We start from the raw sequence: 27,674 nt of genomic DNA on the forward strand, positions 1-27,674 counted from the left end.
TTTAAGGTGGGGTGGTTGGGTGGGAGGAGAGAAGTGGAGGGGCGTGTGGTTGTAGGGACAAGCAAGCAGATAGGAGCAGATAATCAAAAGATGTCACAGACAAAAGAACACAGAGGTGTTGAAGTTGGTGATATTATCTAAGCGAATGTGCTAATTAAGAATGGATGGTAGGGCACTCAAGGTATAGTTCTAGTAGGGGTGGGGGGGCAAAAAAGATTTAAAAATAATGGAAATAGGTGGGAAAAGAAAAATTTATATAAATTATTGGAAAAAACAAAAGGAAGGGGGAAGAAACAGAATGGGGTTGGGGATGGAGGAGGGAGCTCAAGACCTAAAGTTGTTGAATTCAATATTCAGTCTGGAAGGCTGTAAAGTGCCTAGTCGGAAGATGAGGTGCTGTTCCTCCTGTTTGCTTTGGGCTTCACTGGAACAATGCAGCAAGCCAAGGACAGACATGTGGGCAAGAGAGCAGGGTGGAGTGTTAAAATGGTAAGCGACAGGGAGGTTTGGGTCATTCTTGCAGACCGACTGCAGGTGTTCTGCAAAGTGGTCGCCCAGTTTACGTTTGGTCTCTCCAATGTAGAGGAGACCACATTGGGAGCAACGAATGCAGTAGACTAAGTTGGGGGAAATGCAAGTGAAATGCTGCTTCACTTGAAAGGAGTGTTTGGGCTCTTGGACGGTGAGGAGAGAGGAAGTGAAGGGGCAGGTGTTACATCTTTTGCGTGGGCATGGGGTGGTGCCATAGGTGGGGGTTGAGGAGTAGGGGATGATGGAGGAGTGGATGAGGGTGTCCTGGAGGGAATGATCCCTACGGAATGCCGCCATGGGGGGGTGAAGGGAAGATGTGTTTGGTGGTGGCATCATGCTGGAGTTGGCGGAAATGGCGGAGGATGATCCTTTGAATGCTGAGGCTGGTGGGGTGATAAGTGAGGACAAGGGGCACCCTATCATGTTTCTGGGAGGGAGGAGAAGGTGTGAGGGCGGATGTGCGGGAGATGGACCGGACACGGTTGAGGGCCCTGTCGACGACCGTGGATGGAAAACCTCGGTTAAGGAAGAAGGAGGACATGTCAGAGAAACTGTTTTTGAAGGTAGCATCATCAGAACAGATGCGACGGATGCAAAGGAACTGAGAGAATGGGATGGAGTCCTTACAGGAAGCGGGGTGTGAGGAGCTGTAATTGAGGTAGCTGTGGGAGTCAGTAGGCTTGTAATGGATATTGGTGGACAGTCTATCACCAGAGATTGAGACAGAGAGGTCAAGGAAGGGAAGGGAAGTGTCAGAGATGGACCACGTGAAAATGATGGAGGGGTGGAGTTTGGAAGCAAAATTAATAAATTTTTCCAAGTCCCGATGAGAGCATGAAGCAGCACCGAAGTAATCATCGATGTACCGGAGAAAGAGTTGTGGAAGGGGGCCGGAGTAGGACTGCAACAAGGAATGTTCCACATACCCCATAAAGAGACAGGCATAGCTGGGGCCCATGCGAGTACCCATAGCCAGACCTTTTATTTGGAGGAAGTGAGAGGAGTTGAAGGAGTAATTGTTCAGTGTGAGCACAAGTTCAGCCAGATGGAGGAGAGTAGTGGTGGATGGGGATTGTTCGGGCCTCTGTTCGAGGAAGAAGCTAAGGGCCCTCAGACCTTCCTGGTGGGGGATGGAGGTGTAGAGGGATTGGACGTCCATGGTGAAGAGGAAGCGGTTGGGGCCAGAGAACTGGAAATTGTTGATGTGACGTAAGGGGTCAGAGGAATCACGGATGTAGGTGGGAAGGGACTGGACAAGGGGAGAGAGAAGGGAGTCAAGATAACGAGAAATGAGTTCCGTGGGGCAGGAGCAAGCTGACATGATTGGTCTACCGGGAGAGTTCTGTTTGTGGATTTTGGGTAGGAGGTAGAAGCGGGCCGTCCGAGGTTGGGCGACTATCAGGTTGGAAGCTGCGGGAGGAAGATCCCCAGAGGAGAAGAGGTCAGTGACAATCCTGGAAACAATGGCTTGATGTTCAGTGGTGGCGTCATGGTCCAGGGAGAGGTAGGAGGAAGTGTCTGCGAGTTGACGCTCAGCCTGCGCGAGGTAGAGGACTTTTTAAATGACCTCAATTGGCCGTTGACAGGTCGGTGGGTGCACGGCTGATTTGGCTGCGCCTCCGTCGACCTGAAAATTGAAATGGTGCAGGGTGATGTTAGGAGTTCCGCCCGACCTCATCCCACGTCATTTTATGCATCGGTGTGCGGGTCCCGCCCCCCACTCCCACCCCTCCTACCCCGCACGCCGACCGGGAAATCCTGCCCCATGTTTCTGTATACACAGGCCATATTACCATGCTGGAATAATATCCATGTTTCTGTAAACATAGACCCTATTACTATCCTGGGCTAATATTTATATTTCTCTATGTACAGGTGCTGCTTACTATCCTGGCATAATATTCATGCCTCTCTGTGCACTAGCTCTACACGGTGCTTGTTACTATCCTGGGTAATATACATGTTTATTTGTGCAAGGGTTTTGTTCGTCTGCAATAATAATCACGATCCATTGTCACAGGACTACTTGACTATAGTGGGATAATATTAGGGCTATGAAGTAATTTTTAAAAAATCTCTCAATTATAATTTTAATCTCACCTACTCTTGCTTTTAATCGCATATTTAATAGATAGTTATGATACATTTCATATTTGTTTTCTTACTTAATGATTATTATCATGCAAGGAACAAACCAGCAGAAAAATGATTTCTGTACTTCTCATACTTGTTGGCATTTATTAACACAGTATTATATGGAAACTTTCATAAACCGAATTGTTTATTGTGAAAAAAACATCAAAAACCTTTCAGTCTTCAAATATAAAGTGCAAATTAAAAGTGAAAATTCATAGATTTTATTTACATAGTTACAGCTAAGAAAAAACACAGTGCCATGAGTCTGAAAAGACTTAAGTCCTAATGCTTGCTGCCGTTAACCAGTTCCTTATACACACAATTTTGTTTATATTTTCAGTAGATAATGCAAGCTGACATGAGATGGAGAAACGTTGTTCGCATGCACAAATGTCGCCAAGCGTTGCTAAGTACATGCCTGCTTTATAAGGGCAATGTGCTTTGACCACCATCCCATTGTTACAGTCTTTAGTTACTTAAATGTGCAGGGAAAGGGTATTAAAGCAAACAACATTGGTCAACAGCTGAGACAGACAAAATAAATGGCACAAAGTGAGTAAAACTACAGAGCAGAAACCATAGATCTCTCCTCCTCCTAGTAGCTTGATTACAAATGTAAAATATGTGGATCCTGGAAAACTGAAATAAAAATAAAAAATGCTGGAAATACCCAGCAGGCCTGACTGCAATCTCTCTCCACAGATGCCACAATGCATGCTGAGTATTTCTAGCATTTTCTAGCATTTACATACCTGCTGGGCTGCAGTCAGGGTTACAAATTTTTGAGTTTGCCAAATTCAACAACAGTAGGCAGCGCTAGACTGCATTTAAAAAGAGCTAACGTGTCTGTGATCATGATTCCGAAGACGCTGAAGAAATTCCATCTAGTTGGGACATCTTGTAGAAGAAGATTCTGTTTCTGTCCATTTGAAGCCTGTTGGATTTCAATTCTGCACTATTAGCTAGTCAACTACTTAAAACACTCATTAAGCCCAACTGAGGATGATTGCTGCATGGCATATATTAAGGCTTGGCCTAAATGGCCAAGTGGTTATGGTACTGGGCTTGCAACCCCAAGATCAAGAATTCAAATCTCACAATGGCAAACTATGAAACAATGTAACTTCATCTGAAACAGATGGAAACAGGTTTACTCAAAAAGAGTATCAAGAATTCAAATCTCACAATGGCAAACTATGAAACAATGCAACTTCATCTGAAACAGATGGATTTAAAAGATTATCAAGAGTTCAAATCTCACAATGGCAAACTATGAAACAATTTAACTTCATCTGAATAGGAACAGATGGCATATATTAAAGGGCCAAACGATTGACTGCTGTTATCAATGTGTGTATTGTTAGTACTAATTGTTGATTTCTTGCCTTGTGTATCCTACTCCTCTCAACATCCAAGAAACGCTATGCAAATGTTTCAGCATATTGTCTCTCTTTGGTATGCCTTACTTGTAGTGGAGAGAGTGTCCAAGAAGCACTAATCACAAATGCTGTGATTTTAAGATACCAGTGATTGCTCACGTATGTCCATTCATCACCAGCCAAGTATGTAGATGACACTAGTGTGCGCACTCACTTGAAACTCAGCTCCAGGTCAAAGTCAACGCCTTCTCCGAAGCATGTGAGAAAATGGAATCTTTAGTAAACACCTGGAAAATTAAGATCCTCTTCCAACCAGCTCCCACAGCACATCTCCCCCCATCAATTAAGATCACTGGCAAGATCCTGAAAAATGTGAATCATTTTCCATATCTTGGGAGCCTCCTTTGACGAAGCCGGACATAAACAATGAAATTCATTATCTCTTCCAATGTGCCAGCTCGGCCTTCGACCAGCTGAGGAAAAGAATATTTGAGGACCAGAATTTCAAACCCAAGACTAAGGTCATGGGTTACCAGGCAGCAGTGATCCCCACACTCCTGTATGCTTTAGAGACTTGGACACCTACAGCAGGCACCTCAAAGCATTGGAGAAGTACCATCAGCAGTTATTTTGCATGATCCTGCAGATTTGGTGGCAAGAAAGGCATCCAACGGCAGCATCCTCTCCCAAGCCAACATGCCCAGCATCAAGATACTAATCATGCAAAATTAACTCTGCTGGGCAGGACATATCATTCTTATGCCTGACACCAGACTTCTAAAGCAACTACTGTTACTCAGAATTTGGTGCAGCAGGAGACTCTCAGGATGATAGTGGAAACACTTTAGGGATGTCCCAAAACATCCCTGAAGAGGTCAAACATCCCGCCGACTCATGGCTTGTGGCCAACCAAAATTGAGAAGGTTCATTTTGGAAGGCATTGAACACAGATACTTCGTCAGGACTATGTAAAGGCGAAGTCGAAACATTGGAGAGAGCACAAAAACCTCCAAACAGCTCATCTACCCGACCTTTCAAGCACCACCTGTCCTGCATGGAGCAAAGTCTGCAGATCCACACGTTGGACTTATTAGCCATCTCAGATACCATCGAACTGGAGTGGAAGCAAGTCATACTCGATCCCGAGACACGGCCTAAGAAGAAGGAAGAGTGCCAAATAGCATCAATCACAAATGCAGTGATTCCAAGATAGCTGTGATTGCTCACATACGTTCAATAATCACCAGCCAAAGCAATGACTGAAACATTCTTCAGTAGCATTGACTGTGTAATCCTTTTGTTATATAGATCATCTATATGACGATTCCAGTGGAAGGCAGGATTGATTGGAAGATGCTATTTGATTAATATCTCTTACACCTATATCACTTGCAATGTTAACAGGTCTGCAGTAGGTAGCTATCCATTTTGAAATAGCATTGGCCAAATTATTGTACCTTGTTTGGTTCTTTGGGTTGCAGAGATATTAAACCTCTAAAAGACTACTCTATCAAAATTAATGGTTTTCATTGTTGCCTGTAGCAGAAGAGCTACTAGAAATGTATTTTCAGAAGTGAAGGCATATTTAACATGCAGGTGGTCCAGCAGGCTAGATGCACTTTTGTGATATTATTATACAGAATGTAAAAGTCTTTATATCCAATGAATGTCAGAAAGTTTTAAATAAATTTCCAGTCACACATCCTCCATTTTTTGTGTTTTACGTCATAATGCTTAGCCTTTCCTTTTTTTCTCCCATTGCTTTCTGTTTAAATAGTGGCCCACATTAACTACACGACACCACAGACCAATCAAATTACACAAAACTACTTAAGGTGTTCGTTTTTTTTATTTTCAACATTTTCTAATTACAGCTTTGTGGTCTTGGCTCAGTGGTAGCGTTTTCTGCTCTGAATCAGAAGGTTGCGGTTCAACCCCCATTCCAGAGACGTGAATACATAGGCCTGAATGTTGCAGTCAGCAGAAAAGCTCCCAGCACCTCCAATTTCTCCCCATCTGGCACATCCCTCCCGGTTCCCCCAGCTCCCACCTGACTCCCCAGCCCTGGCATCCTTGGATGCACTGTCCCCTCCAACCCTGGGTGCTTTAAAGTAAAAGCACAATACTGCTAATGCGTGAAATCTGAAATAAAAACAAAAAAATGCTGGAAAAACTCAACAGGTCTGGCAGCATCTGTGGAGAGAGAAGCAGAGTCAATGTTTCGAGTCCATATGACCCTTCTTCAGAGTTGAGAACCCTGGTTCATCAGTCCTGCTGTTGTCAGAAACAGAAGCTGTGGAGCCAGGGGAGGGAGGGGTGAGGTGCGGGGGAGCCAGGGCTGCGGGGGTGAAGTGGAGCTGGGTGTGCCGGAGGAGTGGGAGCATTTTCACGCGCCTTTCAGTTAAAGGGCTGCGCTTCTGAGCAGGCTCTACGCCTACTAAGAGCAGCCCTAAATAAATCCACATAAAAACTGGTGTAACTGCTGGGCAATCAGTTTGAGTTCCTGTATGACAGGTCTTGGTGGGCTCCTCCCAAGCTCATAGAGGCGCACTGCAACTTCTGGATTTGAGCATTAGTGGGCTCCCCAGAAGTTGCAGTGCCATTGTAGCCCTCTGAACCTCCCAGCGTTTGCCACTATTGGGACTGCAAAATCCGGGCCAATATTTAAGCTGGCATTTCCGTGCATTATTGTGGGAGTGCTGTACTGTTAGAGTACAGCATAATTTGAATGAGATATTAACCAAGGCATTGTTTGCCCTTTCAGTGAATGTGAAACATGCCACAGCACTATACAAAGAAAAGCAGGAGTGTTTATCTGGTGTTTTGGTCATCAGTTTTGCAGTTTTGCCAAAACCAACACCTAAACAAATGACCTGGTTATTGGTTCCATTGCTGTTTGTGATGAGCAAATTGACCGTTATGTTTCCTACATTGCAAAAACACACCATTTGCTGTAAAGCACTTTGGGATGTCCTGAGGATGTGAAAAGGTAATATATAAATGCAAGTTTTCTTTTCCTTTTTAGTTGTTTCCATTTTCAGAGATGACTCCCTGCCCTACCCATCCATCCAACCTGGCGCTTTACTGACCAGCTAAAAGGAATGCCACCTCCTCAGCCACCCAACATCATGTGGCATGTGATATTACTCCCTAACTAACAGCCTTTAGGTTGTTTTTCTTTGTGGTAGAGGTAGAACTGGGTATATTTGATGGCCGTGGTGTGGTTAAGCGGTTGATTGTCAACCTGTAAATCCTTCTGATACGCCAAGGCAGTAAGTGTGAGAGAATTTCCTGGTCAGTCAAAACCATGAGGTAGCTACAGTGCAACAGTATCCCCATGTTAAAAGTCTCCACGCTCAAATTCTTTCCACAAGCTCTGTGGCAAGCATTGTCACTTCAAGGAACTGTTAAAGAGAGAGACAACTGGGTGTTCTTACGCTTGCCACCACTCAGGGTTAAATGAAGGGTCATCAATCTGAAACATTAATTCTATTTCTCTGAACAGATGCTTCTTGACTTGCTGAGTATTTCCAGCATTTTCTGTTGAAAAGCAATGATTAGCATTATTTTGAAATCCAATTAATACACATTGAAAAGGAATCACCACAAACATTAGTGTAATCACAAAAGTTAGTGACAATTACAACTACAACTTGTATTTATACAGCAACTTTAATGCATTAAAAGGCCCAAGCTGCATCATAGAAACCTTATATGTAAAATTTGACATAAAGCAGTATTGGGGTAGATGACCAAACGCTTGATGAAATTGGTAACTTTGAATGAGCATCTTAAAGGAGGAAAGGGGGTAGAGAGGTGTAGTGAGGGAATTCTAGAGCCTAAGCAGCTGAAGGCGCCGCCACCAATGGTGGAGCAATTAAAACTGCGGATGCTCAAGAGGCCAGAAGTATAAGAGAACATGTATCTCAGAGGGTTAATGGGGCTGAAGGAGATTACAGAGATAGGAAGGACAAAGGAGGCCATTAAGGCATTTGAAAACAAGGATGAGAATTTTAAATCCAGGAGTTAACCTGGCTTAACCAGTATTCCAACAAGCACAGGAATGATGGGTGAATGGAACTTGGTGTAAGTAAGGATGCAGACAGCAGAGTTTTGGATGACCTCAAGTGTATGGAGAGAAGACTGTGGGAGGCTGATTAAAAGTGTGTAAGAATAATTAAGCCTGGAGGTAACAAAAGCATGGATGAGGATTTCAGCAGAAGATGTGCTGAGGCAGGGATGGAATTAAGTGATATTACAGAGGTAGAAATAGGCAGGTTTAGTGCCGGCATGGGTGTATGATCAGACGCTCATCTTGGATCAAATATATAAATGTTGTGAACAGACTGGTTCAGCTTCAGACAGTTGCTAAAGACAGGGATGAAGTCAGTGGCCATAGAATGGAATTTGTAGTGGGCATCAAAGACATTGCTTTGGTCTTGCCAGTATTTAGCTGGAGGAAATTTCAGCTCATCCAGTACTGGATGCCGGACAAGTATTCGGATAATTTAGGAACAGTGGAGGAATTGAGAGAGTTGGGAGTGAGGTAGAACTGGGTGTTACCAGCATACATGTGATGATGTTGCTGAGGGAAAATATGTAGATAATAAATAAGAGGGGTCCAAGGACACCTCCAAAGGTAACTGTGTAGGAGCAGGAAGAGAAGCTATTGTAATTTACAATCCTTAATATTCATGTTTCTCCATAGAGGACATTTGTACTTTATGCACAGTACCCAGTTTGGATTAATTGTAGTTTTCTATGTGTGGACTCCAAAGTATCATGGGATATTATTCATGTTTCTATCTGCATAGGCTTTGTTACTATCCTGGCATAATACTTTTGTTTCTCTGTAAACAGGCCCTATTTGATAGTATGTTTCTATATACACAGATCCAGTTGTTAGCTTGTGCTCATATTTATGTTCTTCTATACACAGGCTCTGTTGTTATTTTCCATAATATTTTGCGATTTTTCGTCACAGCTTTGTTGATAGAAACAATAAAAAAGTAAATCCATTTACTCAATACCTTTTATAAATATCAGTATTTTTTATTTAAGTCCAACTGCCTGTTCACCTTTGACGTTTGTAGAAACGAATCACTTCATTTTGTTTCACATACTGATCCTCAATAGTTACTATCCATTATGGAGGTTGGGATCTGCCAGTTCAAAATCTGGATGTTGTTGGAGAAATCAGTAGATTCATAATTTACTATGGCATGTGACTGCAGCATTAAATCTAATAACTTATCTAAAAAAAATCCAATCTTTCTAGTCCATAGCATTGCAGGAAAGAAAATTGCCTAAAGAGCTGAGGAAGCATTTATTGTCTGAGCACAGCGATCGAATAAATCAGAGGGACAATGGTGTTTTTCTTTTGCAGCCTTGGGTACAGCCCACTCTCATTTATTATGAGAGTGATGTAGTTACAATCAGCTTCCAACGTTGTGCTTAGTAACGTCAAGTGAGAATTTATTTTCTTGAGCAGCCCGGATAAGGTGGGGGTGGTGTGTACTGCAGGGAAGCTTGAGGCGTGGGAGTGTAAGGTGGGGGGAGATCCGCAGGATAATCCATCTCATAGTCGTAGCTGTAAGGTGGAGGAGGAGGGACTGAAAAGAAAAATTGAGAAATAAATGAAATGAAGAGACAGCCATCAAAATTTACAGAGTTGACAGGAACATTAGATAAATAAAATTAGTCTACTCTCAAACATTGCTTATAGCAAATAAAAATTACATGAAGTCATTAGATAGCACGCATTCACACACATAGGGCAGGATTTTTGGGTCATCAGGTGGGCGTGGTGGGTGGACCCGGGAGCGGCCTGGAAACGGTCTGCCGTCTGCGTTCAGTCCTTGACCGTGATTTCACGCTGGCTAGCCAATTAATGGCTGGCCAGCATAAAAAAACATGCTGAAAGGCTCAGTGCTGCCGGGGTGGGGGCAGGAGGAGGGCGAGTGCTGAAGTCTACGCAGGTGTGGGGGCGCGTGCAGTGAAAGCTGCCTGAAGGCAGAGAGCTGCCTCAGGGAGCTGTGGAATTTTAAAATCAAAAATAAAGATTTGGAAATTTTGAGAAAAATGTCCCCAAATAGGACTCACTTACATGAACATATACATCATAAAAATCATGACAAAACATTTTTATTCTTTTTAAATTAATGGCAGAAACCTCATCCCGTCTGTGGATGAGGCTTCCTCAAAAATGCAAAGGCCGCCTGGCCGATTTGCTTGCCCACCAACCATAAAGTTAGGCAGGCAGTGAAAAATCTCTCTTAATTAATACTTTAATGGCCTTTAATTGCCTGATGTCATCTTGGGTGCGCGCCTGCCTGGGAAATGTAAAATTCTGCCCTTAACATTTTATTTTACCTTCCCAGTGATAACCAGTACACTTATATCCCACTATAATTGAGTAACTAGGACACAATTCCTCTTGCATTCCTGATGTGAGAATTTTTTGTTACAAACATACTAAATAGGAGCAGAAGTAGGCCATTCAGCCCCTCGAGCCTGCTCCGCCATTCAATAAGATCATGGCTGATCTGTTTGTGTTTTGAATGCCACATTCCCATCTACCCCATATAACCTTTGATTCCCTTGTCTAACAAGAATCTATCTACCTCTGCCTTAAAACTTATTCAATGACCGCCTTTGGAGGCAGAGAGTTCCAAAGTCACAGAATCCTCTGAGAGAAAAAAATTTCTCCTCAACTCTGTCCTAAGAGGGCAACCCCTAATTTTCAAACAATGCCCCCAAGTTCTGAACTCCACCAGAGGAACCGTCCTTTCCATATCCACCTTGTCAATACCGTTCATGATTTTATTTACATCAATCAAGTCACCCCACACTCTTATTAACTCCAGTGGAAATAAGGCCAGTCTGTCTAACTTTCCCTCATAAGACAACTCGCTCATTCCAGGTATCAACCTAGTAAACCTCCTCTGAACCATCTCCAATGCATTTGCATCCTCCCTTAAATAAGAAGACCAAAACTGCACACAATATTCGAGATGTGGTCTCACCAATGCCCTGTATAACTGAAGCATAACATCCTTACTTTAATGTTCAATCCCTCTCGTAACAAAGGAAAGCATTCCATTAGCTTTCTTAATTATTTGCTGTACCTGCATACTAACCTCTTGTGACTCATGCACTAGAACACCTAGATCCCTCTGCACCTCGGAATTCTGCAGCAGTTCTCTGTTTAAGTTATATTCTGCTTTTTTATTTTTCCTGTCAAGTGAACAGCTTCACATTTTCCTACATTATACTCCATCTGCTAGATTTTTGCTCACTCACTCAACCTATCTATGTCTGCAACCTCCTTATGTCCTCTTACAACATACTTTCCTACCTATCATGTGTCATCTAAAAAAATTAGCTGGCATGCCTTCACTGCCTTCATCTAAGCCATTGAAATAAATTGTAAGAGTTGAGGTCCCTGCAGGACTCCACTTGTCACACCTCCTGCCAATCAGAAAAAGACCCATTTATGCACGCTCTCTGTTTTCTGCCAGCCAGCCAATCTTCTATCCATGCTAATATGTTACCCGCTACACCATTAGTTTTATTTTCCACAATAACCTTTGCAATGGAACCTTATTAAATGCCTTCTGGAAATCCAAGTACAGCATGTCTACAGGCTCCCCTTTATCCACAGCTTGTGTTAATCCTTCAAAGAACTCCAATAAATTGGTTAAACATGATTTCCCTGTCACAAAACCATGCTCTCTTCCCAATTACCTTAAGATTCTCCAAGTGCCCAGCAATAACCCCTTTAATGATTAATTCTAACACCTTTCCCACAACGGAGGCCAAAATAATTGGCCTATAGTTTCCAGTTATCTGCCTCCCTGCCTTCTTGAATAGAGGGGTTATATTTGCTACTTTCCAGTCTGATGGAACCTTCCCAGAATCTAGTGAATTTTGGGAAATTAACACCAATGCATTTACTACCTTATTAGCCACCTCTTTTAAGACTCTAGGATGAAGTCCATCAGAACCTGGAAACTTGTCAGCCCACAGCTCCATCAGTGCGCTCAGTACCATTTCCCTAGTGATTGTAATTTCATCAAGTTCCCCTCTTCCTTCCACCTCCTGATTTACAGCTATTACTGGAATGTTTTTGAATCCTCTATGGTGAAGATAGAAGCAAGATATTTGTTCATTTCATCCGCCATTTCCTTATTATCTACCATTAACTCCTCCTTGTCACTCTCCGGAGGACCAACACTCAATTTACTTACCCTTTTTTTTCAAATACCTGTAGAAACTCTTGCTATTCATTTTTACATTTCTAGCTAGCTTCCTCTCATACTTTAATTTCTTTCTCTTGATTAACCTTTTAGTCATTCTCTGCCGTTCTTTATATTCTGACCAATCATCTGACCTGCTACTCATCTTTGCACAGTTATATGCTTTTTCCTTAAGCTTGATGCTTTTCTTAACTTATTTAGTTAATAGCAGATTGTGGGTCCTCCTCTTAGAATAAGTATATTCGTACTATAAAGAAAAATTCTGAGTACCACTGCTTCTCTCTTGATTTATCCCGTAGCCTAATATCTCCGTTCACTTCAGCTAGCTCAGCTTTCATGCCCACGGAGTTGCATTATTTAAGTTTAAAATACTAGTCTTAGCCCCATTCTACTCCCTTTCAAACTAGACATAAAATTCAATTTTATCACAATTAGGTCACTGCTACCTAGGACTGCCTTCACTCTGAGGTCATTAATTAACCCTGTCACATTGCACAAGATATTGCTCTCTCGTTGGTTCCAGAACATGCTGCTCTAAAAAAACTATTTCAAAAGCATTCTATGAACTGCTCATCTAGCCTAAAAATGCCAGTCTGATTTTTCCAGTTTATATGTAGATTAAAATCACCCATGATTATTGCTGTCCCTTTATCACAAGCACCCAATATTTCTCATTGTGGTTACTATTAGGGGGCCTGTAGACCCCCTACCAATGACTTCTTTCCCCTACTATTCCTCATCTCCATTCAAACTGATTCTACACCCTGATTTGCTCAACCAAGGTTATCAATAACTATTGCATCAATGTCATCCTTGATCAATAGTGCTATCCCTCCAGCTTTATCTATCTTCCTGCTTTTCTTGAATATCATATACTCCTCAATGTTCAGGACCCAATCCTCGTCATCGTGTGGCCATGTCTCTGAAATAGCTACCAGATCATATTTATTTACTTAAATGTGTGCGATCAATTCATTTACTTTGTTAAGAATGCTATGTGTGTTCAGATACAGAGCCTTTAGTTTTGTCTTTTTATTATCTTTGTAAACTCTAGTCTTGACTATTGGTGCATTCTTAGGTTTTATCTACCTGTCCTTTCCTGCTGTTCTATGATCCTCATTTCCCATACGACTATTATGGTCTTCTGCTTTGAATCTACCCCTTGATTTACCACATCTACCCAAGCTTAATCCCTCATCCCCCTTGTTTAGTTTAAAGCCCTCTCTACTTCCCTAGTTATGCAATTCATAAGAACACTCATCCCAGCACGGTTCAGGAGTGGACCATTCCAATGGTCCAGACCCCAGCCTCCCCAGTACTGATGCCAGTGCTCCACAAGCCAGAACCCATTTCTCTCATACCAATCTTTGAGCCACGCATTCATCTCTCCGATCTTATTTGCCCTATGCCAATTTGCACATGGCTCAGGTACCTAGCTTCTCATACTGACTGTGCAGAACCTCGTTCCTTGTCCTGGCTAGGTGGTACCTACATGGACCACGATGACTAGATCCTCCCCCTCAGTGCAAGTTCCTCTCCATCCTTGATCAGATATCCTGAACACTGGCACTGGGCAATCAACATGGCCTTCTGGACTCTCGCTCTTTGCCGCAGAGAACAGTGTCAAACCCCCTCACTATACTGTCCCCTACTACCACTATATTCCTGTTTGTTCCTCCCGCTTGAACGGCTTCCAGTATCATGGTGCCAAGGCCAGCCTGCTCATCCACCTTGCAGACCTCGTTTTCGTCCACACAGGCTGTGAGCACTTCAAACCTGAATGACAATTGCAAAGTCTGAGGCTCCTTCACTACTGTCTGCTCGGTCCAATTACTTGCCTCACTGACAGTCACCCCTCCTGTCCCTCTCTGCTAACCAAAACAGATGACCCTATTCTAAGAGGTGTGACCGTCTTCTGGAACAAAATGTCCAGGTATTTCTCCCCCTCCTTTATGTTGCGCAGTGTCTGAAGTTCAGCTTCCAGATCAATAATCCTGATCCTGCTGCTTACACTTTCTGCAGACATGTTTGTCATGATATCCAAAAGCTCCCACATTCCACAGCTGCAACGTAACACATGTCCTGCCATTGATCCTTATGTTATTTAGTTAACTTAATTTAATTACTCACTTAATTAATTTAGAATAATTCCTATGTATGCCACACCTTTTTCCCCTGTGCACCAAGTTCCCACGTGAACCTAATTCGCTACTCATTCAGTCTCTGTTTCACTCCGACGTAGTCACCTGCCTCCTCGTGTGCCCCTTAATCACCATTTCATATTTATCCAGATGACACAAGGCAATGAAGGTCTTATAGAACTGTTACTTAGACGCTCATCAAAAGCCGTTTGTTCTTGTTCTCATAATGCCACCTGTGTTTCTGCCACCAAAGGAAAGTGTCTCCACTATATGATAGTTCTTCATCCCTTAAATTAGGAAGCAAATCCTCAGGATGTCCTTGGTGTAGTGTTCAATGATTCAATTGTTCTGTGTTTTGTTATGTATGTCTATTGACTGATCTATGCTCGATATGCTTGATTCGTTAAGCCTAGGTGTGGACTTAAAGAAAGGTAAACAAACTATGGAAATTGCTGGAAGCCATGGCCAAAGCATGGAGTAGACATTTTATAGGACTGTAAATAAAACCTGTTACACACACAAAAATGAGTATCACCTTTACATTGTTCTGAGAGATATAAAATTACAACAAAGTGGCAATAAGAACCACCTGTATTGTAGCCAAATTCAGTGATGATACACAGCTAAGTAGGAAAGCAAATCATGAAGAGGGATACAAAGAGTCTACAAAGGGATATAGATAGGTTAAGTGAGTGGGCAAAAATTTGGCAGATGGAATATAGTGTGGGAAAATGTGAGGCTGTCCACTTTGGCAGGAAGAATCGAAAAGCAGAATATTATTTAAATGGAGAGAGACTGCAATACAGAGGGATTTGGTTGTCCTTGTATATGAGTCACAAAAAGTTAGCATGCAGGTGCAGCAAATGGAAGGAAAATGGAATGTTGGTGTTTATTGCAAGGGGTATAAGCGAAGCCTTATTACAACTTCATAGGACATTGTTGAAACCACACCTTGAGTTTTGGTTTGCTTACTTAAGGAGAGATATGCTTGCATTGGAAACAGTTCAGAGAAGTTCACTAGGCTGATTCCTGGGATGAAGGGGTTGTCTTATGAGGAAAGATTGAACAACTTGGGCCTATTCTCATTGGAGTTTAGAAGAATGAGAGGTGATCTCATGGAAACAGTTATGGTTCTGAGGGGGCTTCACAAGGTAAATGCTGAGAGCATGTTTTCCCTTGTGGGGAAATCTAGAACTAGGAGGCACAGTTTCAAAATAAGGGGCCTTCCATTTAAGACAGAGATGAGGAGCAATTTCATATTTCAGAAGGTCGTTTGTCTTTGAAATTCCCTTTTTTAAATTTATTTGTTCATGGGACATGGGCATTGTTGGCTAAACCAGCATTTATTGTCCATCCCTAATTGCCCTTGTGAAGGTAGCGGTGAGCTGCCTTCTTGAACCGGTGCAGTCCATCTGGTGTAGGTACACCCAGAGTGCTGTTAGGAAGTTCCAGGATTTTGCCCTAGTGACAGTGAAGGAATGGCAATACAGTTCCAAGTAAGGGTGGTGTGTGGCTTGGAGTGGAACTTGCAGGAGGTGGAGTTCCCATGCATTTGCTGCCCTTATCCTTCAGGTGACAGAGATCATGGGTTTGGAAGATGCTGTTGAAGGAGCCTTGGTGAGTTGCTGAAGTGCATCTTGTAGATGGTACATACTGCTGCCACTGTGCGTCGGTAGTTGAGGGAATTAAGGTGGTCGATGGGGTACCAATCTATGGGCTGCTTTGTCCTGGATGGTGTTGAGCTTCTTGAGTGCTGTTAGAGCTGCACTCACCCAGGCAAGTGGAGAGTATTCTATCACATTCCTGACTTGTGCCTTGCAGATGGTAGACAGGCTTAGGGGAGTTGGGAGGTGAGTTATTCTCTGCAGAATTCCCAGCTTCTGACCTGCTCTTGTAGCCACAGTATCTATATGGCTGGTTCAGTTCAAGTTCTGGTCAATGGTAATCTCCAGGATGTTGATAGTAGGGTTTTCAGCAATGGTAATGCCATTGAATGTCAAGAGAAGATGGTTAGATTCTCTCTTGTTGGAGATGGTCATTGCCTTGCACTTGTATGGCATGAATATTATCTGCCACTTTCCAGCCCTGGGGAGGTGGTGGCATAGTGGTATGTCCCTGGACTAGTATGCCAGAGACCCAGGGTGCTCTGAGAACCCAGGTTCAAATCCCACCATGGCAGATGGTGGAATTTGAATTCAATAAAAATCTGGAATTAAAAGTCTAATGGTGACCATGAAACCATTGCCAATTGTTGTAAAAACCCATCTGGTACACTAATGTCCTTTACTTGGTCTGGCCTACATGTGACTCCAGACCCACAACAATGGTTGATTTCTAAATGCCCCCTGAACAAGGGTAATTAGGGATGAGCAATAAATGCTAGCCGGAGATGCCCACATCCCATGAATGGAAAAAAAACAAGCTCAAGACTGAAATTTGTCCAGGTCTAGCTGCATATGGACACAGACTGCTTCAGTATCTGAGGAGTTATGAATGGTGCTGAACATTATGCAAATATCTTCACTTATGACGAAAATGTTCTGGCTGAGTCATTGAATATATTCAAGGCTAAGTTAAACCGATTTTTGATCTACAAGGAGTTAAGGGTTATGGGGACAGGCAGTACAGTGGAGTTAAGGCCATGAGTATCACAGATTCACAGAATTGTTGCGGTGCAGAAGGAGGCATTCGGCCCATTGTGTCTGCACCAGCTCTCCAGATGAGCAATTCACCTAGTGCCAATTTCCTGGTTTCTCCCTGTAACCCTGCACATTGTTCCTTTTCAATTAACAGTCCAATTCCCTTTTGAATCTTCTATTCACAGCCTGCTCCACAGGCTGAGGAGGGTGCCACTGCCACACAGCAGGACCCCAAAAGCAGCCAGGGCCCTCTGGGTCTTGGCCTTCCAGAGTACGCCCGCCAAGGCTTTCGCAGACAGGGCATAGCTGTCAGCAGGCTGCCTCCACCTCACTATGGATGTCAGTGGAGCACCAAGACGTAGCGGCAGAGTTAGGAAGGTTGAGAAGATATAGTTGCACAGCCTGGACACAGGTGTTAATCACTTATATGTAATGTTCACTATTGTAAATAAACTCCCAAGAATGCCTCCTTGCCTATGGCTCCTTGTTCTGATGAGCAGTGTTCATGTCACTCAGATGTGAAACCTTGATTCTGCACAAGATAAAAGCAGGTGTCTCAGCCCAGACCTCTTCCCTGTGTAGTGTGTAACCTTCAGACCAAAGTGATGGTCCGGCTTCACACTCACTGGACACATTAATAATGCTTTCACCTCGATGGTGCTCGTCATTGTTGCCAGAATGTCGTGGGCGGGTGTCACAGAGTTCTGTCATTCTCTCTGTGTGCTCTCAGCTGGCTGGCTGGGGCTGGCCCCACATCTCTTCAGCATCTGTGACCAGTGATGGTGCGCTCTTGAAGGGAACAGGTGCTGAAGGCTGACAAAGGATCCGGTGCATTTAAAGTTTCACGGCTATGTCTCCATGATCCTGATCACAGAGCGCAAGTGAGCTGCCCTCAGCCAGACAGAAGTCAGACATTCACAGAAGCTATGTGAAGATCCATGGAGTGTCCTCACTGCATGTCATCATCATCTTCCTGGAATCTAGCGACTCTTAGGGCCTCAATTGTGTCTCCATGTCATGAACCTGAGCACTGAGGGTATGCGCACTGCCATCAGCCACATTGGAGTCAGGCGTTCACAGATGCAAGGTGAGGATGTCAAGACTATCCTTGCTGCATTTCACAATCATCCTCTATGAATCTTGAGGGTATGTGAGCTCCCGAGTGCACCTGCCTTGTCTGGCCAGTGCGATGGCCTCATTGCTGGCATGCTCACCTCATCATCATCATCCCCTTCGAAGTCCTCCTCATCGTAGGAGACATGCAGCTCTTCCATCTCTTCCTCAGCCAGGTCCTCTCCCCTTTGGTTGTGCAGCGCGCAGCAAGCGATGAAGATGCATAATACCCTTGGTGGTCTGTAGTGCAGTGCTCCACCAGACCTGTTGAGGCACTGGAACCTCATTTTCAAAAAAAAAGCACGGAGAGCAGGAAGACTTCATTTTAAAAAAGAACGCGGAGAGCAAGGAGACTTAATTCTAAAAAGCGCAGAGAACGAGAAGACTTCATTTTAAAAGGAGCATGGAGAGCAGGGAGACTTCATTTTAAAAAGAGTGCGGAGAGCGAGGAGGCTTCATTTTGAAAAGAGCACGGAGAGCGGGGAGACATCATTTTAAAAAAGAGCGAGACTTCAGAAAGAGGCATGAGAGGGAGAGAGCAGCGAGATTTCATAAAGAACGCGAGAAAGGAGAGCAGTGAGACTTTATAAAAAGCGCGAGAGGGAGAGAGCAGTGAGACTTCATAAAGAACGCGAGGGGGGCAGGGACAATGACTGGTAAGTGACAGGTGAGTAAACACTTTATATAAAGTTTAAGTGCAGCTCAGTGGAATGTGCATCATGTGGGAAGTCATGCAGGCACAAAGTGCCCTCAATGACTATATCTACAGGAAGTGTCACCAGCTGCAGAAACTTGATGTCCGGGTTGCAGGACTTGAGTGGCGGCTAGAGTCACTGTGGTGCATCTACAAGGCTGAGGATTACGTCAAAAGCATCTTTAGAGAGCTGGTCAAATCACAGCTAAGAAGTACACAGGCAGAGAGGGAATGGCTAACCAACAGAGTATCTAAGAAAAACAGGCAGGTAATGCAGGAATCTCCCAAGGCTATCTCACTCTCTAACCGCTTTTCCGTTTTGGATACTGGTGAGTGAGATATTTCCTCAGGGGACTGTAGCAAGGACCAAGTTTGTCGCACCACGGGTGGCTCAGCTGCACAAGAGGGGAGGTAGAAGTGTAGAAATGCATAGTGGTAGAGGATTCCATAGTTAGAGGAGCAGACAGACATTTATTCAGCCGTAGATGCGACTCCAGGATACTATGTTACCTCTCTTTTGCCAGGGTCAAGAATGTCAAAGAGCGGCTGCTGGACGTTCTTTTGGGGGAGGGTGAGCAGCCAAAGCTCCTGGTCCATATTGGGACCAATGACATAGGCAGGAAAAGGGATAAGGTCTTGAAAGCAGTAATCTCAGGATTACTCCCAGTGCCATGTGCTGGTGAGCATAAGAATAGGAAGATTGAGCAGTTCAATACATGTCCGGAGAAATGGAGTAAGAGGGAGGGATTTAGATTTCTGAGACATTGGGACCAGTTCTGGGGCAGGTGGGACCTAAACAAGAAGCACGGGTTACACCTTAACAGGACTGGGACTAATGTTCTCACGGGGAGGTTTGCTAGTGTTGTTAGGAAGGGTTTAAACTAGATTTGCAGGGAGATGTGAACTTGAGGGGAAATTCACGGAAGAGAAAAAAGAACTGGCAGTGGGAAGTAGAGAAGTATTAATTCAAAAAGAGGATAGATCAGAGAGTAGTATCAAGGTCAATAGAATACTTGGAGAGTTTGATAGAACTAGAGTGGGCTATAGTAAGTCATTAGATGGGGGCAGAGCAAGGGGGAAAGTTAAAACACCTAAATCAGGATTTATGTACATGTATGATAACATACAGAGTGTGGCTAATAAGATTGATGAACCACAGGCACAGGTTGACAAATGGAACTATGATATTATTGCTATAACAGAGACCTGGCTCTAAGAAGGGCAGGATTGGGCATTAAATATTTCTGGGTACAATGTATTTAGGAGAGACAGGAAAGGAAGAAAGATGGGTGGGGCGGGGGGAGGGAAGGTGGTGCGGTGGTTTGTGAAGTAGCTGTATTGATTAAGGGTGGTATTACATCTCTGGAGAGAGAGGATGTTCCAGAAGGGTTAAGGATGGAATCTCTCTGGTTAGAGGTAAGGAATGAAGAAGGTACAAAAACATTGATTGGTGCATTATATGGACCACCAACTAGCGGAAGGAATGTAGAGAAACAAATTTGCAAAGAAATTACAGGGAGGTGCAAGAATTATAGAACAATTATAATGAGGGACTTCAATTATCCAAATATAGACTGGGATAGGAATAGTGCAAAGGGACAAGAGGGTGAGAGTTTCTGGAGTGTGTTCAAGATAATTTTCTACAGCAGTATATTTTTGGTCTAACGAGAGGGCAGGCACTGTTGGACCTGGTTCTGGGGAATGAGCTGGCACAAACAGATCAAATAACAGTGGGAGAACATTTTTTAGCGGACAGTGACCATTTTATCATAAGGTTTAGGTTGACCATGGAGAAGGAAAAGGAGCAATCCAGAGCAGGGATAATTATTTGGGGAAAGCCAACTTCGATGGGATGAGAATGCATCTGAGTCGGATGAGTTAGAATCAAATGTTGGCAGAGAAGACGGCGGCTGAACAATGGGCTACCCTCAAAGAGATACTATTGCAAGCAATGTCAATGTGTATTCCCTTGAAGGGGAAAGGTAGGACAAATAAATCTAGAATACCCTGGATGATGAGAGAAATAGAGATGAAGATGAAAAGGAAGAGTACGCTTTTGACAGATGTCAGGTAGAAAATACAATGGAGAATCAGGCTGAATATAGAAGGATCAGAGCAAAAGTGAAAAAACTAATCAGAAAAACAAGGAGGGAGCATGGAAAGAGACTAGCAGCTAACATAAGAGGGAATCCCAAGGTCTTCTATAAGCATGTAAATGATAAAAGGGTGGTAAAAGAAAGGGTAGGGCCAATTAGGGATAAGAGAGGAGATTTGCATGTGAAGACAGAAGTAGCGGAGGTATTAAATGAGTACTTTGCATCTGTCTTCACAAAAGAAGAGGATGTTACCCAGATCAAGGTGAGAGAGGAGGTAACTGGTACACTCGAGGAATTTACAATTGAGAAGGAGGAGGTATTAGAAAGGCTATCTTTACTTAAAATTGATGAGGTACCAGGACTGGATGAGATGCATCCAAGGATACTGAGGGAGGTGAGTGGAAATTTCAGAGGCACTGGTGATAATCTTCCGGTGTTCTTTAGACACATGGGTGGTGCTGGAAGACTGGAGAATTGTGACTGGTACACCCTTGTTTAAAAAGGTGTACAAGGATAATGCCGGCAGTGTGCCTTCAGTGGTAGGGAAACTTATGGAAACTACAGTGCGGGACAAAATCAATAGTCAGTTAGACAGGTGTGGGATAATTAAGGAAAGCCAGCATGGATTCATTAAAGGAAAATCATGTTTAACTAACTTGCTAGAGCTTTTTGAGGAGGTAACAGAGAAGATTGCTAAGGGCAATGCTGTTGATGTGGTGTATTTGGACTTTCAAAAAGCATTTGATACAGTGCCACACAGTAGACTTGTGAGCAAAATTCTAGCTCATAGAATAAAAGCGAAAGTAGGCACTTGGATAAGAAATTGGCTGAATGACAGGAAACAGAGAGTAGTGATAAATGGTTGTTTTTCAGATTGGAGGAAGGTCTGTAGTGGAGTTCCCCAGGGTTCAGTGTTCGGACCCTTGCTTTTCTTGATTTATATTAATGACCTAGACTGTGGCGTGCAAAATTTGCAGATGATATGAAGATTGGAAGCATTGTCAACTGTGATGAGGATAGTCTTGACCTTCAAAAGGACATAGACATATTAATAGATTGGCAGACAAATGGCAGATGAAGTTCAATGTGGAAAAGTGTGACGTGATTCATTTTGGCAGGACGAATGTTGAGAGACAGTATAAAATAAGGGAGAAACTGCAAAGGAGGTGTATACGTACATAAGTCATTGAAGGTTACAGGGCATGTTGAGAGAGCAGTTAATAAAGCATATGGTATCCTAGGTTTTATTAATAGGACCATTGAGTACAAGAGTAAGAAGGTCATGTTAAACTTGTATAAGACACTAGTTAGGCCTCATCTGGAGTACTGCGTCCAGTTGTGGGCACCATACTTGAGGAAGGATGTGAAGGCATTGGAGAGAGTACAGAGGAGATTCACAAGAATGATTCCAGGGATAAACAACTGCAGCTATGAGAATAGATTGAAGAGCTTGGGTCTGTTTTCCTTGGAAAAAAGAAGGCTGAGAGGAAACTTGGTAGAGATATTCAAGATCCTGGGGGTATGGACGGGGTAAATAGTGATAAACTGTTCCCACTCAAGAATACATCAAGAACTAGAGAGCACAGATTCAAAATAATAGGCAAAAGGAGTAGAAATGATGTGAGGAAAAATGTTTTCACTCAGAGGGTGGTTGGAGTCTGGAACAAACTTCCTGAAAGGGTGGTGGAGGCAGGTTTAATCGAGGTATTCAAAAGGGAATTGGATTACTATCTGAAAAGAAATAATGTGCAAGGTTACAGGTATAAGGCAGGGGAGTGGGATTAGGTAGAATGCTCTTTCAGTGAGCCAGTGCAGACCTGAATGGCCTCCTTCTGCACTGTAAAGATTCTGTGATTCTATCCATTCTATCCCGACATCAAGAACTCTTATTTGGCATAGTGACCTTTGATGTGGCATCTTGTCAAATGCCTTCTGGGAATCTAAGTACAACACATCCACAGGCTCTCCTTAATTCACTTTGCTTGTTACTTCCTCAAAGAACTCCAATAAATTAGTCAAACATGATTTCCCTTTCACAAAACCAGGTTCACTCTGCTTGATTGCATGGAGATTTTCCAAGTGCCCTGCTATCACCTCCTTAATAATAGATTCCAGCCATTTCCCTGCGACAGATGTTAAACTAACTGGCCTGTAGTTTCCTCCTTTCTTTCTCCTTCCTTTCTTGAATAGAGGAGTCACATTCGCTATTTTCCAATCTGATGGGACCTTTCCATAATCTAGGGAATTTTGGAAAATTAAAACCAATGCATCTACTATCTCAGCAGCTACTTATTTTAAGACCCTAGGCTGAAGTCCATCAGGACCTGGGGACTTGTCAGCTTTTAGTTCTAATAATTTTCTCAGTATCCTTTCCCTGGTGATTATAATTGTTTTAAGTTCCTTTCACCTCCTGATTCACAATTATTTCTGGGATGTTATTTATATCCTCTACCATGAAGGCAAACACAAAATATCTGCCCAATTCATCCACTAATTCCTTATTTTCCATTATTAATTCCCATTCTCACTCTCTAGAGGACCAATGCTCACTTAATTTACTCTTTTCCTTTTTAAATACCTATAGAAACTCATACTATCTCATTTTATATTTCTAGTTAGCTTTCTCTCATACTCTAATTTCTCCCTCCTTGTTAATCTTTTAGTCATCCTTTGCTGTTCTTTATATTCTATCCAATCTCCTGATCAGTCACTCATCTTTGCGGAATTATGCACCTTTTGTTTCAAATTGATATTATCTTTAACTTCTTTAGTTAGGCATGGATGGTGTGTCCTTCCCTTAGAGTCTTTCTTTCTTACTGGAATGTATCTTTTCTGAGTATTCTGAAATATCTTCTTAAATGTCTGCCACAGCATCTCTACTGACCTATCCCTTAAGCTAATATCCCAGTTCATTTTAGCCAGCTCTGTATTCATGACCTCATAATTGCCCTTAATCAAGTTTAAAACACTAGTCTTAGATCCACTCCTTTCCTCCTCAAACTGAATGTGAAATTCAATCATATTGTGATCACTGTTACCCAGGGGCACCTTTGCTATGAGGTTTTAATTAATAGTGTCTCATTGCACATTACCAGATCTAGTATAGGCTGTGGTTGGTGCTAAAACATGCTGCTCTAAGAAACTATCCCAAAAATAATCCGTGAACTATTCATCCAGGCTACCTTTGCCAAACTGATTTGTCCAGTCTATATGTAGATTAAAATCACTCATGAATATCAGCATACCTTTCTCACAAGTCCTCAATATTTCATCCTGTATACCCCATCCTGCAGTGTGATTCCTGTTAGGGGGCCTATGACCCACTTCCACAAGTGATTTCCTACCTTTACTATTTCTCATCTCTGTTCAAACTGATTCTATATCTTGATCTCCAGAACTAAGGTCATCTCTCTCTCTATTGTACCAATATTATCCTTAATTAACAGAGCAACTTTCCATGTTTTCCTAGCTTCTTGTCCTTCCTATATGCCATGTACCCTTGATTCTGTGATTCTATTGCACAGATTTACCACCCTCTTAGTGAAGAATTTTCTCCTCAACTTAGTCCTAAATTGCCTACTCTATATCCTGAGACAGAGACCCCTTGTTCTCGCATCCCCAGCCGGAGGAAACATCATCCCTGCATCCACTCTTTCCACCCCGTCAGAATTTTATAGGTTTCAATGAGATTCCCCCTCATTCTTCTAAACTCTGGTGTATACTGGCCAAGTCAACCCAATCTCTCCTCATACGACAATCCTGCCATGCCAGGAATCAGTCTGGTGAACCTTCGCTACACTCCCTCCAAAACAAATATATCCTCTCTTAGGTAAGGAGACCAAAACTGCACACAATACTCCAGGTGTGGTCTTACCAAAGCCCTTAAAGATGCAGTAAGATATCCTTACTCCTGTACTCAAATCCTCTCGAAATAAAGGCCAACATACCGTTTGCCTTCTTAACTGCTTGCTGCACCTGCATGTTTCCTTTCAGTGTTTAGTGTACAAGGACATCCAGGTCCCTTTGTACATCAACATTTCCCAGTCTATCACAATTTAAATAATACAGTCATTCTGTTTTTCCTACTGAAGTGCATAACCTCACACTTATCCCCATCATACCGAATCTGCCATGTATTTGCCCACTTATTCAACCTGTCTAAATTGCCTTGAAGCCTCTTAACAGTCTCCTAACTATTCACATTCCCGCCAAGTTTCATTTCACCAGCAAACTTGGAAATATTACATTTGGTTCCCTCATCCGAATCATTGATATATATTGTGAATAGCTGGGGCCCAAGCACTGATCCCTGCGGTACCCCACTGGTCACCGCCTGCCACTCTGAATAAAACCCATTTATTTCTATTCTCTGTTTCCTGTCCACTAACCAATTCTCAATCCATGCCAATATACAACCCCCAACCTCATGTGCTTTAATTTTACACACTAACCTCTTAAGTGGGACTTTATCAAAAGCTTTCTGAAAATCCAAATACACCAAATCCATTGGCTTTCCCTTATCTATTCTGCTAGTTACGTCCTCAAAAAATTCCAGTAAGTTTGTCAAACATGATTTCCCTTTCATAAATTCTTGTTGATATTTTCTAGACGTCCAGTTATCACATCCTTTATAATAGACTCTAGCATTTTCCCTACTACTTATGTTTGACTAACCAGTCTGTAATTTACTGCTTTCTCCCTCCTTTTTTAAATAGTTAGTTATATTTGCAACCCTCCAATCTGCCAGGGCTGTTCCAAAATCTACAGAATTTTGGACGATGACAACCAACGCATCCACTATTTCCATGGACACCTCCTTTAATATCCTGGGATGTAGATTATCAAGCCCTAGGGATTTATTGGTTTTCAGTCCCATGAATTTCTCTAGCAGTTTTTTTGGTAATACTAATTTCCTTCAATTCTTCCTTCTCACTAGACCTTTTGTTCCCTAGCATTTCTGGGAAGTTATTTGTGTCTTCCTCCATGAAGACAGAACTAAAGTAGTTGTTTATTGCTCTGCCATTTCCTTGTTCTCTATTATAATATATTCTCCCGTTTCGGACTGTAATGGACCTACATTTATCTTCACTAACCTTTTTCTTTTTACATACTTATAGAAGCTTTCACAGTCTGCTTTTATGTTCCTTGCAAGTTTACTCTCATAATATATTTTCCCCCTCTTAATCAATCTCTTGGTCCTCCTTTGTTGAATTCTAAACTCTCCCAATCCTCAGGCTTGCTACTTTTTCTAGCAACTTTATATGACTCTTCTTTGGATCTAATACTATCCTTAGTTAGGTTGGGCTGCTTTTCCTGTTGTGATTTTGCACCAGAAAGGAATGTATTACTGTTGCAATGCATACATTCTTTCCTTAAATATTAGCCATTGCCTATCCTCTGCCATGCCTTTTAATGAAGTTCCCCAACTATCTTAGCCAAACTACACCTCATACCTTCGTAGTTTCCTTTGTTTTGATTTAGGACCCTAGTTTCAGATCAGGCTACTTCATTTTCCATCCTAATAAAGAATTTTACCATGTTGTGGTCACCGTTCCCTAAAGGACTCTGCACAACAAGATTGTTAATTAACCCCTTCTCATTCATTGCGCAATACCAAATCTAGGATAGCCTGTTCCCTCATCGGTTCCTCAACATACTGTTCTGAAAAAGCCATCTCGTATAAACTCCAGAAGTTCCTCTACCACAGTATTATCACTAATTTGGTTAGCCCAGTCTATATGTAGATTAAAATCACCCATGATTACTGTGGCACCCTTATTACATGCATCCCGAATTTCCTGTTTAATGCCATTCCTCTCTTACAACTACTGATTGGAGGCCTATGGACAATTCCCCCTAATGTTTTCCACTCCTTGTTGCTTCTTAGCTCCACCCACACTGATTCTAGATCTAGATTTTCTGATCCAACATCCTCTCGCACTCTTGCACTGATTTCATCCCCAATGAACAGCACTGTGCCACCTTCTTTTCCTTTTTGCCTGTCCTTCCAAAATATTGACTACTCTTGGATATTCAGTTCCCAGCCCTGGTCACCCTGTAGCTATGAGTGGCATTGTCCCAGATTTGCACTAAGTGTGGTAGAGGGCGGGTAATACGATGTTTTACCCACCGGCTGCAATGGCGGCTTCTCACGCTGTATCATCCCAAACCCACCTCATTAAATATGTATTCCCGGGAAACATGCCGTTTCCATGCTGAGTGGGCTCTCATTCGCCTGCCACACCATCACCTCACCACTTCATCAGGCAGTATATTTAAAGTGCAGCCGCACATTCATCTCTCAGTGCTTCCAGCCCAGCACTGCTGCATGGAAGACATGGTCCCAAAAGGCAAAAAGACTACAACCCCCAGGTGCAATGATGCACCCCTCATGTGCCTTTTAGATGCCATGGAGGCCCGCCATGATGTTCTTGACCCTGGCTCTGGCTGCAGAATGGCAGCAACATCACCAAATCCAACTTGGGAGGTGGTGGCAACGGTGGTCAGCACCAACGTCCTGCAAAGGAGGACAGCCACCCTGTGTCGCAGAGTACAAATGATCTTCTTCATTCCGCCAGGGTAGGTCACTCTTCTCATCACTCTCAACTCATACACTCACTAACCCATCACATATCCACAAGACCCTCACTCACTGCCAGTTCAAGGGACATCACCATTCACTCTCTC

The 27,674-nt window shown here is 42.8% G+C and overlaps 1 protein-coding gene across 1 annotated transcript in view; it reads right to left on the minus strand.

Annotated features, from left to right (window-relative positions):
• Positions 1-9,521: 9,521 nt before the first annotated feature.
• The window catches only part of cyyr1 (cysteine/tyrosine-rich 1), a 56,076-nt gene continuing 37,923 nt past the window's right edge, over positions 9,522-27,674 (minus strand). Inside the window, exon 5 of the mRNA XM_041210849.1 lies at positions 9,522-9,658. Within this exon, the coding sequence (XP_041066783.1) occupies positions 9,522-9,658 (137 nt within the window). The remainder of the gene's footprint in view (positions 9,659-27,674) is intronic.

The sequence above is a fragment of the Carcharodon carcharias genome, chromosome 18 (assembly GCF_017639515.1).
Source record: "Carcharodon carcharias isolate sCarCar2 chromosome 18, sCarCar2.pri, whole genome shotgun sequence".
Taxonomy (NCBI): domain Eukaryota; kingdom Metazoa; phylum Chordata; class Chondrichthyes; order Lamniformes; family Lamnidae; genus Carcharodon; species Carcharodon carcharias.